The following is an 18888-nucleotide window of genomic DNA, read 5'->3' on the forward strand; positions in this document are numbered from 1 at the left end:
CAACAATTTTTTACCGATGTTGTTGTGGAAGAGGTCTCGCTTAACTAAGCTAATAACAGAAACCCGAGCGGGAAACAGGACTAGCCAATAAAGATGCTTTGGAACTGAAAACCGGAAAACAATCAACAGCACACCTCACGCGCGTGTTAAAAAAGCTGGAACTCGTTAATTCCGCATCTTTCCAGTCGGTAAATTCCGAAAGAAGGCATACATAAGACGTTCGAGTGAGCCGTCGTTGACGTGCAGCGTTTTAATTTCGGCGTATTATTAATCCAGTTACCCGATGGAAAGCGGGAGTGGACTGCAACAGCCCCGGACCCCCGGACTTTCGCTGGAACCCCTGAAGAAGAGAACCAGAGAAAGCAAATGAATATTCCAAGAAGACAGATTTCGTGCATAACTTTCGACTGTTCGCCCACATCTCTAAATGCTTTGGCACGTTTACAAGTTTCGCGAAGAACATACAGCGGCGCTCAAAAGTCCCCCGGCCGATACACCATGTCATTTTGTGGCAGTGCGGTCTGGTAACTTTTGTTCACCTCTGTACGTCAGCAGCGCTTTAAGGCAATCTCTGCTACTCTAAACGGTACAAACCCGAAAAATGACTTTGTACACGCTCTCGACCTTGAAGCTTAGCCAATGTCAATTTAATGAACGTGACGGTGACTCCACAGAGGCTTGCTATCAACGTGATGAGTTTTAAAAAACTGCGGAACGACCGTGAAACGTGCCGTTTTACTTTTGTGTTGACCTCGATTTAAGCGCAAGCCTTACGCGCCTCATCAAACACAAAAATTGAGCGTCGTCGTCCACACGAATGATGCGCAAACCTATCACGTGATGGAGTCGTCATATGACATCATCGCTAGGTCAAGGGTGGGCCTATCTCGGAAGCAGTGCTATAGACCAGGCAAGGTGCGGAAGGGCTGCAATGCCTCCTATCTTAGAGGCAGTGTTAAACGACAAGAAGAGTACAAAGCTTTTGATATAGTAAATATGAGATTATCTTCGCCTTTCAGTCGTCTTGGGCGAATGTCTAAGGGACCCTGTGAGCCTCCTCCTGGTCCACAATGGGGTCGCAGCAACGCCGCTATATTTCAACCATTCGCTGCATACCGATAGAACTCATATATTGTTTACGAGTAAGGTATGCCGGCCGGCAGCAACCTTTAATCATGAGCCATTTGGTGTATGGCAGGGGGACAGGGCGATAATAGCTGGAATGAACTTAGCGAGTTTGTCACGTGCTGTAGGCCCTCACCGAAAACCCAAGGGCGCGCGGGGGGGGGGGGGGGAGGCACATGGTCATCGAACATCCCCCCTCCTCTAGGTCCCTCTTAAGTCCATGCATCAATTGTAGATATGGCTAGCATATTGACACGTGCGGTTCTTTTGGTTTACGAAGAAAGCCGCTATCACTTTCTGTTAAGCGCAACGCAGGCCGCGTTTATCTTGTATGCCACTCTGGAACGCGTTATGACGCGTTCCAGAGTGTCAATATGTTGGCCTTGGAGTGTTTCATGTGATTTGGTAAGGCCGACTGTCTGACCAAGGCCAATGATTCGACGTCTTAGGAGTGCCCACATGCATCGTCCGTGAGACCACATTAGCTGCATACACGTAAATATATATATACCACGTGCCAGTAGCATTCCGGCCAAAGAGACAAAGAGGACGACGACCGAGGATAGACTGGCACGAGCTGATCGTATAGGTGGCGCTGCTAGCTTAACCAGTCGAAAATACACCTGCACAGGCTCCTTCGAGTCTGTATCTTTCCCGTAACAATATTAAGGCGAAAACATCAGATACGCCAACAAACACGAAAATTGACCTGCGTCCGTCGTCGGCGATGACCTCATTATATGACATCCCCATGACCTCACAGGGAGCCAGAACATGTTACGTCATCATTACGTCGCAATGGCGTCATAATAACGCTACGTCACATCACGGCATCATCTCACGACATTGTAACTTCGTTAAAAGGGGACCCGGTCACGGCCGTAGAACAAAATATTGTAAAGAAAGGCGAGACGTGTTGCAGTGATAGCTATGTGTCGTTGCGCAGGAAGAGAAAAAAATTGCTTCAATATCTTTTTATAATATTGACTGAATAATATTGCGAAGATTACATGCAGTGATTGTACGTTATTGTATTTTGAATTTCTCGTACAGAGATTATAACGTGACCGGGTGACAGCATAGGTGTACATGCTTGAGCCTCGCGTTTGTGAATAAACAGTTGGTGGTCTAGCCGCTTTCCCTTCTTCTCCGTTTCTTCTGTTCGATCATTTTTGGCAGGGTATATTTTCTTAGTAAAAAAAGCCGAGTGAGGTGCGAACAGCTTGCAATGCCTTCGATCGTGAAAACAATGCAAGACCTCCTTAGGTGCACACACTTTTTGTGTGTGGGCGAGGCTCAATCGATACATCGAGCGAGAAGAAAAAGAAGGTGGCACAAGAATTGGAACTTGGGATAGCTGAAGATATTTCATATATGACCTGCTTACAGCGCTTGAGTGACGAGGACGAAGTTCAAAGAAGGTGGAGAAACAGCACTGAGCTTATTAAAAGTTCACTGAAGTTTATTAAAAGTTTTTTTTAAGAAGAAACTACACTAGTAAATACCGACCACTCACATTTCCATGGAGTGACTGCGGTGTACAGCAGAGTCAACCAAGTGATGTAAATTTCCGAAGGGGTGAAGTTCGCAAGCATCCATCTGTTGCCTTTAGCGAAATGAAAGTGTCATTTCTAAACTTCGATTGCCTTTTCAATTCATGTGGGCAAATTTTTTGGCACCTCTGTGTTTGTTGCTATCATTCCTTGGTTTCATTCTGGACGCACAGTGTACGTCTCACGTGTTTCGGCATATTTACATCTCTTGGATTACTCTGGTGTTCGAGCACAGTTACTCCGTCGAAACATGGCCAGCCTTTTTATCTATTCGTGTCATTTTTTTTTAACAATCTTTAGTCAGTGCTCGTATAGTCACCATTTTCGAACCTCGTTGTCTTCTCTTAAGCGCTGTAAGCTGCAAAAATTATGATGGCTCTCGCCATCGAATCGTCGATAGGCTTACGCATAAGGAACACTGTCAGAGCCGGCAATGGAGAGTAACTCGGCACGCCAGTGGGCCCAGCGAGCGAGCGGAGACAACAGCTGAGCATGCGCGGCACGGTGACACAGCCAAGACGCAGCTAATGTTCTTACGGAGCGAGCCAGTCGCCCGCTCACTTGGCACGCTCAGCGAAGCGTGCGTCGTGGATCGGCGTGCGAGCGTCCTCCAAGCTGACGTTGCTCAAAGCAAAGCCTCGGCTCGATCGACAGTAACTTGAACTTTGTCCAACACCTGGCGTAGCAATGCGCTCCACTGTAACTCCGCTGTACTCGGCTGAAAGAAGCGGGACATCGCTTGGCTATAGCTCTTTTTTTTTTTTTGTCTTGTGCTCCAATGGCCCCTCCGCTCCTGCGCTGGGTCCACTGATAACCCCTAAATAATTTCACGTGAGAAAGTACGCGAGCCCTTACGGGTTCAGCCGCTTGGCCTCGGCGACGGACAAGTGCTCCGACCACTTAAAGCCGAGAGAGTCCGAGCTGACCACGCTTCTGCTTCCGTGAGCCGGCTCCTCGTGCAGGATGTCCTCGTCGAAGTCGGGCGGCACGGAGTAGCGGTACATGTCGTTCACGAGGTCCTGCCGGCGGCTGGGATAGCACGTGGCGAACGCCACAATGGCCACCAGCGCGATCAGGTACAGACGGTACATCCACGTCGCCACCCGGCACGAAAAGCACAGCACGAAGGGCCACGACAGGGGAGTCAGCAACACCACGGCTGCCACGGCCGAGAACTGCGCGTCGAAAGGGCGGACACTGGGTTAAAATAGTGACTTTTTTTATTGTAACTTTCACATTCATGTAACAAAAAACTTCGCAAACACTTGTTTGGTCCCATAGCCTAACTGGCTAGTAGAGGGACCAATTGTGTGACATACCTACATACTTGCGCAAGCGGTTACACAGCGACAAAGGACATCAAACTGGATACAATGTTTAAAATAGAAAAAAAGCAAAAAAAACACATGATTGAACTATACAAAGAAACATAGCGCAGAACATAGCTACTTATAGCACAGAATAATAATAGCACTAGAATAGTACTAATCATAATTATAATAATAATACTAAATGATTATGCAGACGTATTACTTCGAGAGGCACTAAACAAAAACCAATTTTTTCTCGCATCAGTAGCTACCTCCTTCACGATACCAAAAACGCCACACCTGCTGCGATAAGACACCAGGATATACAAAAGGAATCATAGCGACGCACACTAACATCTGAAGAACATGACCGGGATTTGGAGACATGTGCTACACATAGCGGCTTATCTCGTCACCCACGGTGGTGGCCTGCCGTTACTGAATGGAAGATAGGCAAAAAGAAATCATATCTGACGAGAAAAGCTAGTTCTAAAAAATGACTCCCGGCTTTGTACGGCAATCACTTACTTGAGCAATCTGGCAATGTTACAGTGCCACACTACAAACCGCATAGCTTCTCACGGCGTTTAATATTTAACAATAGAATCCCGTGTGTTTCTGCGGGCGGTATTTAATTATCCTGGGAATCCACAAACTTTCTAGTGCGATACTTCAATTAGCCAAAATGTACCAAGGGGTCTCTGCTACATATAAAATGGAGTCGGTTTTGATAACTAACTTTTTTTCAAAAGATATGATTTTTCTCATCTATTTTCTATTCAGTTACGGCAGGCCACCGTTCCTGCTGCCGAGTGATAGCGCCACATCTATATCTCCCCGGTTCCTGGGAATGTATAAAAAAATCGTTAAGATCGCGTCCATAAACGTTGTTTTTTTTTTCATGTATTATACTACGGTCCTATTTCGTTTTAAAACGAGTATTCTTTTTTTTCGTTTTTCGAACGTAATCTCATATCTATGCACCATGTTATTGTTTAGAAAGTTGAGTACGTTTTGTACTCAACAGTATGTATAGCATGGCCATATTACGTCGGACTTAACGCGCCCTCAACTCATAGAAATGTGTCGCGTTTGGCCTAAGTCATTTCCTCATTGTTATATAGGGAAAATAAACCCAACGTCCCCACACGCTGATCGAGACGTCTTTTTCTGCTCAGTTCCGTCACTTGCATCTACCTAGTCGTCGTCACGACATTCTTACGTGACCAGATGACTGCTCGAAGTCCTTACCACAGAAACTAACCCTCCAGGCTTGTCAGCTGCTAATGACAGATGGACTCACAGGGGCTTGGGAACCACGCCGTAAGGCCATAGGTGCTCGAACACGTGTGGTTCCCTAATCACCTAAGAAGGGGGCGCAAAGTCTACCCCAAGCTTTTACCTGGTCGGATCTGTCTCCCTATTCTATAAAGGAACACTAAAAAACAAAAATATTTTGGCGTATTCATCATCATCGTTAGCCTGACTACGTCCACTGCAGGGAAAAGGCCTCTTCCATTTTCCGCCAATTAACCCTGTCTTGTACTTTCCATTGCCACATTATACCTAACTTTTTAATCTCATCGGCCCACCTAACTTGTCTCCCCTTTGTGCGTCTGCCTTCTCCAGGAATCCAGTCAGTTACCCTTAATTACCTCCGGTTATCCTGCCTACGTGCTACGTGTCCGGCCCATGTCCATTTCTTCTTCTTGGTTTCAACTATGATATCCTTAACCCCGGTTTGTTCCCGGACTCACTGTGCTCTCTTTGGTGTATTGGTGAAGTACAATTTCACAATCCCGAAAACACCACTCTTACCACGACTCGACGCTTGGCCGACGAAAGGTCACGGTAGATGATGAGCCTCTCACCGCCTGTTCTTTTCATCCACTGTGAAGCGCGCTGTTGCTAGATTGGACAAGGTAAAAGGTGAGGTGCGCCGGGTGGAACGTGCACCTCCCCACCGCCATAACGAGGAACCTCAGGCACGCCAATGCGCATAAGCTTATCATTTCTACAGGTTGCATTGTAGAAGGAAATAACCCCTCCGGCCAGCCTTGAGAGCTGGTTGTCTCGGTACTGAATGTTGAAGCCTCCGCAATATAGAGCAAATTAGCCTCGGCTACGGGTCTCAAGAGTTAAACCTTACTTCCGGATCCACTTTTTTTTAATTCACTAGGGCCACATAGCCTCAAGTAACCTGGATGGGTTTCAATGCGGCATGGTGGCAAGCTGCTCGACCCTCTAAATGCCCTGTCTTCCCCTTGATCCTTGTCTCTGATAAACCCCTATAAACAAAATAAATTTGCAGTGCATCGTGCAGTATACAAAGGAATGACAATTTCCCGCATCTTGAACTTTACTCTACTTTAAAGGTGCTCGTTGAACTCCGTTGCTGTATTATTGCGTTTGTATCGGTACTATCACGCTGCAAAAAGCTGTACTTTATTCGGTGTAACCAAATGCGGATTTCGAACGAAGAAACAGTGCTAGTACAAAACGAACACGAGAGGGCAGAAAGACGACGGCGCTGTGTACGGGGTTGACACGGTATGCAGGGCATATGGAGAGGAGAAAGGAACTGCCGAACACTTGATAATGTTCTGTAGAGAGCTTCACCTTATATTTCAGGATGATGGCGCAGAATTTTTCAAGGCACTGGGGTTTAGGGACAGGGAGGGCAAAATAGACTTTAAGCGGGTAGAATTAACTAAAAGGAGGTTATCTGATTGGTGGCTAAAGTCAAGGCACGAGTGAAAATTAAACCCTTCACTGCAAAGTACCAGCCTTTAACTTCACTATTTAAAAGGGAAAAAAACACAAATCTAGTGGTTAGTTCACTAAGTATGACGGCTAGGTGGCGGTAGCCGCCGCCCGATCTAAAGGGCACAGCTACATCAATCCATCCATCCATGTGTCAGTGTTCTCTATCTAATCTTCGTCTTTTTTCTAGCACTGTTCCTTCATTCAAACTTATGCATGAACCAGCCTAATTATAGGAACTGAGAGGAATCCGCACTTAACGGGAAAAGGCACCACACCAACCCCCGTAATCCTGACTCCTGCCTCTCATAATGCATCCGCTGAATCGGCTTCCGATTCGGCGATACGTGCTCACAGCTTCTCCGCAAAACTATTTCTTCATGGGCCGATGTATTGTAATACAAGGGTGGTAGAGATTGAATCACACTCGTCTAAAGCACCCAGTCAGCCACTCCAGCTGTCATTTCCTGCAGAAGCATGTAAAGACCGACGCCGTAACGATACCAAACATCCTGTGGTCACACTTTGCGCTAGGCCCTTGCATTAAAATATAAGCACGGACGGAAGCTTGTAGCTAGTGCGAGGCTGTGCCCTACAACAGTGCCGACAGCCACACACTCCGAAACTCGATAGACAAGTGTCATTCTATCTGTACGTGGGTTTGGTCCTACAGAATAGCACTCACGTTGCAAGTGCTGGAGAAAATCATGACGCAGCTGTCTCGATGGAGGTGGCCGAGACCGTATGGGACGTGGCGTTGTACCTCCTTGCGTCGGCGTAGGCCCGGCTTGAGTGCCGTGGGCACTAGAACGCCGCTGCCTGGAACACCGGCCAAGCCAGCTGCTGCTTCTCAGGTTCCTAGGCAGCAATCCGCCATGTCGGCGAAATTTCGGCCGCACGCGGGCAAACGCACGCGCAATCTGGGTGCGATGGCGATGGCTGGTTTGTTGGTTGTCCCTCAGGGTTATGATCATGACCATGCTACCGAGATGATTGGCACCTGTCCACTGAAGGGGATCTCCCAAGAGTCAAGCGGGTCATGCAGGATGACTTGCTTTTCTCTCTGAGGTTACGGTGCGATTCGTAATGAATATTTCTTTTTCTAAACCGTACTGTTCAACCTCTTGAAGAAGCTAAAATTTTTTATGCCAGGAGGACATAACCTGCAAATCCTGGCAAAAAACCATCAAGAAAGGGGGGTATCAACCATAGCACGGGCAGAATCTTGCCAAGCGCTGCAGGTACAGCGACGCTGGGATCAAACAGCGCATTGTTCGGGACAAGTCTGTCATCGAATTGTGGAACGAAAAGCTGTGTGGTAAATTGGGCTGATTCTCGAAACCTTCGGCAGAGGAAGCGTTTTGCCAAGCTTGTGTTCGTGAAGAAGTCGAAAAAGAGAGTATATTGGCCCATCTTTCAGAGTGGTCTGAGCAAAATATAGAGTGCATCACCATCGTCGTCGTCACTGTACTCATCATGTGCAAGTCTCGGTGAGAGCGCTGCGTTTGACAGCGTAGCCTAATGTCAACTTTAACTGGTCGTTTCGGAGCACTCTCCTGAGAGAGGGGGGGAGATAGAAGTTGTGTTTTTTTCTTTCCTGAGCCTCTCTCTATCTCAGGAGAGTGCTCTGGAGTGCTCCGAAACGACCAAAGATGAAATAAAAGTGAACTTGGCTCTCTTTCTCTCTCTCTCTCTCTCTCTCTCTCTCTCTCTCTCTCTCTCTCTCTCTCTCTCTCTCTCTCTGTGTGTGTGTTTGTGTGTGTTTGTGTGTGTGTTTGTGTGTGTGCGTTTGTGTGTTTGTGTTAGTGTTTGTGTTTGTTTGTGTGTTTGTTTTTGTGTGTTTGTGTGTGTTTGTGTGTGTGTTTGTATGTATATGTGTGTTTGTGTGTTTGTGCGTGCGTGTGTGTGTGAAAAACATTTATTCGTAGAGAGTTAGCAGATCCGTAAGGGCCCTTTACACAGGAGTAGTCCTTTTTCCGGGACACCGCTGGACAAGGCCGCTACCCGTGCCCGTTGCACTAGAGCTCTTTGAGCATCCAGCCCTAAGCTATTGAGTAGGGCTGCCTCCCATGCCTCTCTAGTCCGGGCATGTGAACGTTATTGGAGACTTCCTCGCAGTGAGGGCACCGCCCATCGACTTTCGGGTCAAAATGTTTTACTATACTGCAGGACACAACAAGGTGTTGGTCTGCAGGCGCTTAGGGTTGGTTCATCGGCCTTACTCAGGCCCTTAGCAGGCACCGGGAAAAGCCGATGTTGTTCGCAATAGTACAACAGAATTTCTCTAAATTGTAGGAGCAGTTGTCTAGTCTCTGGGCCGGAAAAACCTGGGTGAGGTGCCCGGTGGTTAAGCGCGCGGGCGGCCGCATCCGCAGCCTCGTTCCCTCTAAGGCCCTGGTGGCTCGGAGTCCAAACAATGCGCTTTGGTGAGGGGTATAAATCCCTGATGGCTCACTTTAGAATATCGTAGGCTAAAGGCAATACCTCGCCCGCGAGATAATTTTCAAAGGCTTGGCGTAGAGTCCGTGTGCGAGGCTGCCAGTGCTATTGCGACCTCCTCAGCGCGTGTGGAGTTGGAAGCCCGATAGGAGGGCCCGTTAACGCGTTTGTTTTGGTGAACTATACGGCGGCCGTGTAGAATCCAGTGGGCGACGGCCCTGCCACATCAACGTAGTATACACCTGGCTTAGATCCGTATTGGTGTTCGAGGGCCACAGTGCGCGCCCCTCGTCTGCTTTTCGTGTGTCTGCGAGTGCATGTTTCGAGGAAGGGCTCGACGCACGAACGACGCGTCACTGCGTTGCTGTAAGCCGATTCAGCAACTTTAGTCGATTCAGCAACTAAAGTTAAAGTGACTGCGGCCATGGTCCACTCTCTCAAATAAATGTTCAGCTCACAAGGCTGAATGGTACTTCTCCAAAAAGCAATGTCACCTACCTTGCGAAGCCAAGTATTGACCAGACGAATGCGGAGAATAAAGAGCATAGCAGCAGGAATCCAACCCTAGCATTCCGTGTGGCAGTCAGGTATTCTACCGCAAAGCCATGCCTGGTTTCGAAGCTGCTTCGGAAAAAAAATTACGATATATCAACGAAGTAAGTGATCATGAAGAAGGTTGCTCCGGAGTCTAAATCTGGTAAACGATGAAGCCTCCGTGCATTCACTCGACCATCATACACAGACGTGCCCTATCAAGGACATTGAATGATTTAGGACGTTAAGCCCCAATATTACTCTTTTTATTATTATTATTAAATGTGCAGCATTTTTTAGCGAATTTCAGCGACTTCAAGCGTATCTACCTATCTACCTATCTATCTATCTATCTATCCATCTATCTATCCATCCGTCTATCTATCCATCCATCTATCTATCTATCCATCTATCTATCTATCCATCTATCTATCTATCTATCTATCTATCTATCCAGCCACTTACGTTTCATGGTCGCCCCCTTAACTTGGCATGAACCAAAATTAGCATGCGAGGGTAAGATGGCTCGACGAATATGACGCGCTGGTTAAGACATGAATAATGTCACAATCCCGTCACGTGCATCATCAAACACTTCCCGCCAGGCAGTGGCACATACCCATGGGCGGGTATGTGCCGCTGGTATGAGGATATGTTCCACATGTGATTGACACTTCGTATCTACCTGGGAACGACGAGAACACACGTGGGCAATTTTAACGCGCGAGCGTTAAAAAATACCCAACATCGCTAGCGTCGACCCGATGAAGGCATAAAATAAATATCAGTGTTAAGAAAAACCTGACATAGGCAGCATTGAGCCCCCGACGAATGCAAATAATAAATTTCAGTTTCCCAGCAGAAACCGAACCCAATCAATCTGCGTGGCATTCAAGCATTCTACCACAGAGCTACAAAAGGTATCGGAACTTTTCAAATAGACGCTAATCTTCGTGAAACATCCATAGTGGGTAACGTACTGCCTACCGAATTTTATAAACATTACATATTGTGACGACGCGAGATTGACGAGCACACAAAGCGCCTCAAACAAATACGATTTATCGATCGCAGAAAACACACTGCAACGACTTCTTCGTCTTTTGCCCTCGGCCAAAGACACTCGCGCTGCTTCGTTGTCCTCACCACTGGCACATACGCGCGTCATTATTCCCCCTTTAAAAAAACATCGTCCCGATGTTAAACGTTTGAGAAGCAAGGCGAAACCAAAACTGCACAGTTAGTCACTGAAAGTAGGGCTTCATCCGAAGCACGTGGACAATTTCTGGTGAATGTCTGCGCCGCTTTGAACACTGCACGCCGTCCGGAACAACCTCGTAGTTGACGTCACTAATGCGTCGCAGAACCTTGTAGGGTCCGAAGTATCTTCGCAACAGCTTTTCGGAAAGCCCACTCTGACGAACAGGTGTCCAGACCCATACTTTGTCGTCCACGTTGTAAATGACGGGTCTGTGCCGGAGGTTGTAATACTCTTGGCATCGTCGTCTTGCTGTTTGGTGATTCGCAACCTGGCAAGTTGTCTGGCTTCTTCTGCTAGCTGGGTAAACTCTTCGGCGTCTGTCTCATTGCCATCATTTTCATGAGGGAGCATTGCGCCTAACGTTGTTGTAACCTCGCGTCCGTAAAGGAGACTAAAGGGTGTCTTCCGAGTGGTCTCTTGACAAGCCGTGTTGTACGCGAACGTGACGTAGGGCAAAATGAAGCCCCAGTTCTTGTGCTCTACATCTACGTACATGCTTATCATGTCAGCCAGGGTCTTGTTGAGGCGTTCGGTGAGCCCGTTGGTCTGGGGATGATAAGCCGTTGTCTTCCTGTGAGCTGTACCACTTAGTCGGAAAATGGTGTCCAAAAGCTCGGCCATGAACGCAGTACCTCTGTCGGTGATGACTATTGCGGGGGCACCGTGTCTTAAGACGATGGCTCCGATGAAAAATTGCGCCGCTTCAGCTGCCGTTGCCCGTGGCAGAGCGCCTGTCTCCGCGTATCAGGTCAGGTAATCCGTGGCGACGATTATCCACCTGTTTCCAGTGGCAGACTTTGGGAAGGGGCCCAGAAACTCCATGCCAATTTGTGCAAACGGTGTCGCCGGCACTCGAACAGGCTGCAGCAGGCCAGCTGGTTTGATGGATGGTGGCTTGCGGCGCTGGCAATCTAGACATGCCTGCACGTAAGTTTTGACAACTTCGGCAAGTCTTGGCCAGTAATAGTTCTGCCTTATCCTCGCCAATGTTCTTGCGTAACCTAAGTGACCAGCGGTAGGTTCGTCGTGACAGGCTTGCAGTACCTCACGGCGAAGCGAAGAAGGAACGATGAGCAAGTAGCTGCTGCCGGTGGGTGAAAAGTTCCTCTTATAAAGAACGTCATTTCGCAAGCAGTGCGATGTTATGCCAGCGAGTCCTCGTCAAACGTCCGTGCCTCTGAAAAAGGCAATCTGGGTCAAGGCCAGTCCGCCTGGCGCGATCACCTCGACGGCGTGAACACGCGCGGCGCCCCTCTAGCCCATGTGCAGTGAGTCAGCTGCGCACGTGACAGCGAGCCGGCGGCCGCGTGTCTGGTGGTCTGACGCATGGCGCGGCGGCCCCCATTGGCGGAATCTGCCCTGACGACCAGCGGCGCTTCTGATTGGACATTTTGGTTGGACCCGGTGTAAATAAAAGAAGCCCTGCGGCGCGTCGAGATCGGCGTTCCTATGAGCGAGGAGACCCCATGTCGGAGGGCCGACATGTATGCGAGTCAGCGGTCTTAGGCGAAAGGCTGACCTATGTGTTAGAGAGGAGAGCTCGGCTCTTCGAGTCTCTGTCGGCCCCAGTGCCGAAATTGTAACGCCTCTGTATATATGCTGTACATAAACCTTGTTTAACTCACCGTCGTCTCGTCCGCTCGTCTTATCAGCTCGGCGCAGAAGCAGTCGCGAGCTGAGATACATACGCTACCAAACGGCTGGTGACCTTCCCGGCGGAGTTGAAAGCAGTGGCGCCTCCGGGGCCGTGTTGGCGTCGCCGTCTTTCGCAACAGTGGTGGCTTCGGTGGGATCGGTCCGTCGTTCGCAACAGTGAGGTCAACGGTGGGATTTCGGAGGTGGCTTCGCAACAGTGGTTGGCAGCTGCGGGATCGGCCGGCGTCAGCGACATCGATGCGGTGAGTGCCTGATGTTTTCCCCTCAGTTCACCAGACTACTCTAGCTCAGGTTGTAGTAGTTTAGAGAAGGGCTGTGTGAAGCATTAGAGTGAGCTTTGATCGTTTCAAGCAAAGTCGAAGTGCTTTGAAACCAAAGTTAATGCGGAGGGGGTAAACACGGGAGAGTGAAAAGTTGCTTGCGCGTCTTGCTAGTTGACTTATAGTGGGTACGGCAAGTAAATTGTTAACAGGGGCAAACAGCAAGAGGCTAGTGTGAACGATGGAGAACCTTAAAATGAAGGAACTCATCGAAATTTGTGAGGAACTCGGCATTACTTTGGGCCGTGCGAAACGAAAGCAAGCGATCCTTGAGATCATGAAGGATGAGGGAGTGTCGGCTGAGGAAGTCGATGAGGCCTGGGTGGATATTAAAGCACGCCGCGAAGAGGCTGAAAGGCGAGAAGTAGAAGCTCGCGAACGTGAAGAAGCTGAAAGGCGCGAAGCTCGCGAACGTGAAGAAGTTGAAAGGCGCGAACGTCGCGAGCGCGAGGAGGCCGAGAGACAAGAGCGCCTAGAGTTGAAACGACTAGAATTGGCAATCCTACAGTGTTCGCAGGCGCCTAGCGTAGCTTCTCCGACGATTCAGGTCAGCGGTTTTAGAATTCGGGACCAACTGCCACCGTTCGTAGTAGGCGAGGACATGGCGAAGTATCTCGTCAAGTTTGAACACGTCTGTGAGCGAAACGCTTTGGAGCGGCCTCTTTGGGCGCGGAACCTGCTAGCTCTTCTTCCCGGCGAAGTGTCCGACGCGATAACTTGCTTGTCGAGGGAAGCGTTTGAGAGCTATGACGAGGTTAAAGAAGTGCTCTTAAGACGTTATAAGTTGTCACCCGAGGCTTTCAGGCAAAGGTTCCGGTATGCTGAAAAGGGGAATGAGTCACATGTTGACTTCGCGTTTCGTCTTAAGGCCGATTTAATTGAATGGCTCAAGGGCGAAGGTGTTTATGACGATCGCGATAAAGTGGTGGAATGCGTTGCATTGGAGCAATTCTACCGCTGCATCGAGGATAATGTCAGGCTTTGGCTGCAGGACAGACTTGGTGAAGTAAAGCTAAACAAGGCAGCAGAGTTAGCTGAGGAGTATTATACTCGCCGAAAGTTGCACAGCAGGGCAGTGCGCGTTGAAAAGGATGAAAGGAAAGAGGGCTTTTCAAAGAAACCTGATCAACGGAGACCCGATCCGCACCGTAATTTCAAAAAGGACCCGTCTCTTACGAAGGACAGTGTAGGGGAAGGGCAAACAGAAGCGGAGAAATCGAGTGAGGTTTCTACCACACAGGCATTTGAATCGGAAAACAAACGGAAGCCGCTAATCTGCTACAACTGCAAAAAGGAAGGGCACATCGCGAGAAACTGTCAGGAAAAATTTGCCTTCGCAACAATCCGAGAATCAGAAAAAAACATTCGGTTGTTGGAGCCGTATCTCCAAGAAATTAGGGTCAATGAGAAAACGTGCCGAGCACTTAGAGACTCAGCGGCAACCATGGACGTTGTCCATCCTTCATTGGTGTCTCCGGATGACTTCACAGGAGAATGCGCGTGGATCAGGCAAGTCGCCGAGGAGCAGAGTGTTCGCTTACCAATCGCCACGGTTGTCATTGAAGGCCCGTTCGGTAAGCTTCGCACCGAAGCGGCTGTGTCTGCCGCGCTGAATGATCGTTTTCCTTATCTTTTCTCCAACAACTCGGAGCAGCTTCTCAAAGAGCAGGGCAAATCGTTCTTCCCCAACTTAGCGTGCATGGCTCTCACGCGATCGCCAGCGCGAAAGCTTTCGCGGAGGCTGGACCTGGTTCCATGCGGTGAACTCTCAAGTGACCTTGTCGGCGGGTCGACGGAACCCCAGAAAGGAAAGTTTCCGCATGAGTCATGTGAGCAGTCACGCGAGCGGCCCGTCGCCGAACCTAGCTGCGCGGTTTCCGGAGAAAGGGGAGACGACATGGCGCCATTGAATAAGAGCGAGAGGGCTGCAACGCTCTCGCCTGTAGCGGAAAGTTGGAGCGAGCTGCCGAGAGTTGATCGAGAGACGCTCATTCGAGAGCAGCGTGAGGATCTCTCGATTGAAGCGCTAGTGGAAAGCCAAATTGAAGCGCGAGTGGAAAGCCAGAAAAACGCGGCACAAGTGCTGTCGAAGGAGCACTACGAGAAATCGGTGAAGAAGCGCGCTTTTGAAGTTGATAGTCAGGTAATGCTGCTGCAGCCGTTCAAAAAGAACAAGCTTGAGGTTGATTGGGAAGGGCCCGCCACAGTATTATCGAAGCCTTGCGATTCAAATTATGAAGTGAAATTAGGAAGGCGGCTGGACAAAATTTACAACTTGATGAAACCCAATGTTCAACATCAAGCAGTCGTAAATTTACTTTTAAGTGCTTCAGAGGAAGAGGAAGCAGAAAATTTGAGTTCTAGTGAGGTGATCGAAGGGGGATCGAAAATAATCCGGGAGCAAATAAACCTAGAGCCTAGCTTAAGTGAAGGAGGACCTGAGAAAGAGGACCTGAGAAAGATTGTTTCCGAGTTTGGGTATGTGTTGTCGGACCGTCCCGGAGACACGACGGTGATCGAACACGATATCGAGCTAAGCGGTGAGGAGTCAATCCGTAGCAAGCCGTATCGTTGTTCCCCTGTGCAACGTCGAAAGTGTGAGCCGCTCTTGGTGCCGCATAGGTATCGTCGCCTAAAAGTGGCCGGTTACTGAAGTGGAGCATGTTGCTCCACAGCGCAACTTTGACGTTCGCTATCAAAAAAAAAAATAAAGGAAAGGTAAACGCTAAGGCAGGTGCATTGAGCAGTGAGTTCCAGCTAGTAACTTCTCAACCTTTCGGTTTCTCGCTGGCGATTCGGGCAAAATTTTTACCTCATCACGACCTGGGCTGAGCGCTCTCGTTTAGAGTGATCTCAAGGGGCCAACTTTGTGGTATTCTAATTCGTTACGTTGTTGTACGTGGGAAAAAAAAATTGGAGTTGTCATTTTAAGAGTCTTGTGTCCCACATGTGCCTCTTGATGTAGAGGGAACAAAATTCCGATAAACACGTAGATAGGTATATGTTGTACTATACTTTGTCTGGTGTTCTGTCGGGTGACCGAGGGCACTTGCTTGTGTCGTGTGTTGTCTGTTGTCGAACCGTTCTTAGCAAGTTGCAGAACCATCGATAAGTGCTGAAACTGAAGATGGTCAGAAGAGACGAGTGAAGCTGGTCGACAAGTTGTGGCGACAAGCCAGTGGAGCTGGGATCCGTCGTCAAAAATGGGATGTGTTCCCGGAACAGTCTGGAGCTGTATTCTCCCCATGGCCCTGGAGGCGAACCTGGAGGGACCTGGCGAACGAGCGCACCTGACATCCGAGCCCCGTGGAAGCAGCTCGTCTTTTCGGTGCATTGTCTGGCGGCGGGGGTGCTGTTATGCCAGCGAGTCCTCGTCAAACGTCCGTGCCTCTGAAAAAGGCAATCTGGGTCGAGGCCAGTCCGCCTGGCGCGATCACCTCGACGGCGTGAACACGCGCGGCGCCCCTCTAGCCCATGTGCAGTGAGTCAGCTGCGCACGTGACAGCGAGCCGGCGGCCGCGTGTCTGGTGATCTTACGCATGGCGCGGCGGCCCCCATTGGCGGAATCTGCCCTGACGACCAGCGGCGCTTCTGATTGGACATTTTGGTTGGACCCGGTGTAAATAAAAGAAGCCCTGCGGCGCGTCGAGATCGGCGTTCCTATGAGCGAGGAGACCCCATGTCGGAGGGCCGACATGTATGCGAGTCAGCGGTCTTAGGCGAAAGGCTGACCTATGTGTTAGAGAGGAGAGCTCGGCTCTTCGAGTCTCTGTCGGCCCCAGTGCCGAAATTGTAACGCCTCTGTATATATGCTGTACATAAACCTTGTTTAACTCACCGTCGTCTCGTCCGCTCGTCTTATCAGCGCGGCGCAGAAGCAGTCGCGAGCTGAGATACATACGCTACCAAACGGCTGGTGACCTTCCCGGCGGAGTTGAAAGCAGTGGCGCCTCCGGGGCCGTGTTGGCGTCGCCGTCTTTCGCAACAGTGGTGGCTTCGGTGGGATCGGTCCGTCGTTCGCAACAGTGAGGTCAACGGTGGGATTTTGGAGGTGGCTTCGCAACAGCGACGGCAGCCCTCTCGCAAACAACTTCGGAACGCTATTCGCTCGCCCTTGTAGGTAATCTATAAGTGGTAGCAGCTCAGCATCGCCACGCTGCTGTTGAGAAAAGGTGGCAGTGTCCACAATTCCGAGAAAGGCCATGTCGTCATCGTCGTTTTCCGGGGATGCCGTTTCAACAGGAGACCGAGAAAGACAGTCGGCATCGGTGTGTCGTTTTCCCGACTTGTAGGCAACAGTGAAGTCAAATTCTTGGAGCCGAAGACTCCATCGTGCAAGGCGGCCAGACGGATCTTTCAAGTTGACTAACCAACAGAGAGAGTGGTGATCGCTGATAACGGTGAAGGGGCGGCCGTACAAATAAGGACGAAACTTCAGGACTGCCCATACCATTGCAAGACATTCTTTTTCCGTCATAGTGTAATTAGCTTCAGCTTCGGACAGCGTCCTGCTGGCGTAGGCGATCACGTTTTCGTTGTTGTCCTTCGACTGTACGAGCACTGCTCCAAGACCCACACTACTAGCGTCTGTATGAAGTATTGTCGGCGCGTCTTCATCGAAGTGGGCCAGCACGGGGGGTGTTTGCATTCGCTGACGAAGCTCGTGAAATGCCTACTGTTGGTCTTCGCCCCATCTGAAGGGGGTATCTTCCTGAGTAAGCTGTGTCAATGGCCATGCGATGCGCGAAAAATTAGCAATAAGCCGCCGGTAATAGTCACAGAGTCCTAAAAAACGTCGCACTGATTTTTTGTCTGATCGCGTCGGGAAGTTTGCCACGGCAGCAATTTTATCCGGGTTGGGTCCGATCCCTTGGCTGCTCACGACGTGACCGAGAAATCGAAGTTCTTGGAAGCCGAAGTGGCACTTTTCTGGTTTTAGAGTAAGACCGGCCAAGCGTATTGCTTCAAAAACTGCTTCGAGCCTTCGTAAATGTTCCTCGAAAGTCGCCGAAAAGACAATCACGTCATCGAGGTACACCAGGCAGGTTTGCCACTTAAGTCCCGACAGAACCGTGTCCATGAGACGCTGGAATGTTGCTGGCGCCGAACACAAACCGAAAGGAAGAACCTAAAATTCATAAAGTCCGTCGGGCGTAACAAAGGCGGTCTTCTCACGATCTCTCTCATTTACTTCAATTTGCCAGTAGCCGCTTTTTAAGTGCATAGATGAAAAGTAGCGTGCGTTTCGTAGTCTATCCAATGAATCATCAATACGCGGCAGAGGGTAGACGTCCTTCTTTATGATCTGATTAAGCTTACGGTAGTCGACGCAGAAACGCAAGCTACCGTCCTTCTTTTTGACGAGTACTACAGGTGATGCCCAAGGACTGTTAGACGGCCGAATGACACCATCTTCTAGCATCGTTTTCACCTGTTTTTTTAATTACCTCACGCTCTTTTGGGGCGACTCAATAAGGATTTTGCCGGATGGGTCTGGCATCGGAATCCGTGATGATGCGGTGTTTCGTCAGTGCCGTTTGACCAACTCTTGATGTGGATGAGAAGCAGCCGTGGAACTTGTTGATCCGCGTTAGAAGGCGGTCTCGCTCAATGGGAGATAACATTGGACCAACGTTCAGGTGTCGGTGTAGTGAGAGTAGACGCTGCTGCTTCCTCCACTAAATGACAATCTTCTGTTTGCGAGAGTTCGTCAAAATATGCAATAGCCGTGCCTTTAACTATGTGTCGGCATTCTCTGCTGAAATTTGTCAATAGCAGTTCAGCGCATCAGTCAATAACAGTGATGACAGCCCTGGCAACAGAAATGCCGCTAGTGAATGCGAGCTCCTTGATGTGTTCAGCGATGCCAGTACCATTTTGTAATTTGTCACAGTGCCCGGATACGAGAGAAGAACTTCGTGGCGGCA

General features: G+C 49.4%; 1 protein-coding gene across 1 annotated transcript; it reads right to left on the minus strand.

The window, feature by feature from the left end:
• Positions 1-225: 225 nt before the first annotated feature.
• LOC142768523 (uncharacterized) lies at positions 226-7628 on the minus strand. The gene is made up of 3 exons (XM_075870521.1): positions 7437-7628; positions 3534-3853; positions 226-340 (listed from the first exon to the last, which is right to left on the minus strand). Exons 1-3 carry the CDS (start codon positions 7458-7460, stop codon positions 277-279), a joined length of 408 nt encoding a protein of 135 aa, XP_075726636.1. The 5' UTR covers positions 7461-7628; the 3' UTR covers positions 226-276.
• Between the last annotated feature and the right edge of the window lie 11260 nt (positions 7629-18888).

Source organism: Rhipicephalus microplus, chromosome 8, assembly GCF_043290135.1.
Source record: "Rhipicephalus microplus isolate Deutch F79 chromosome 8, USDA_Rmic, whole genome shotgun sequence".
Lineage (NCBI taxonomy): Eukaryota > Metazoa > Arthropoda > Arachnida > Ixodida > Ixodidae > Rhipicephalus > Rhipicephalus microplus.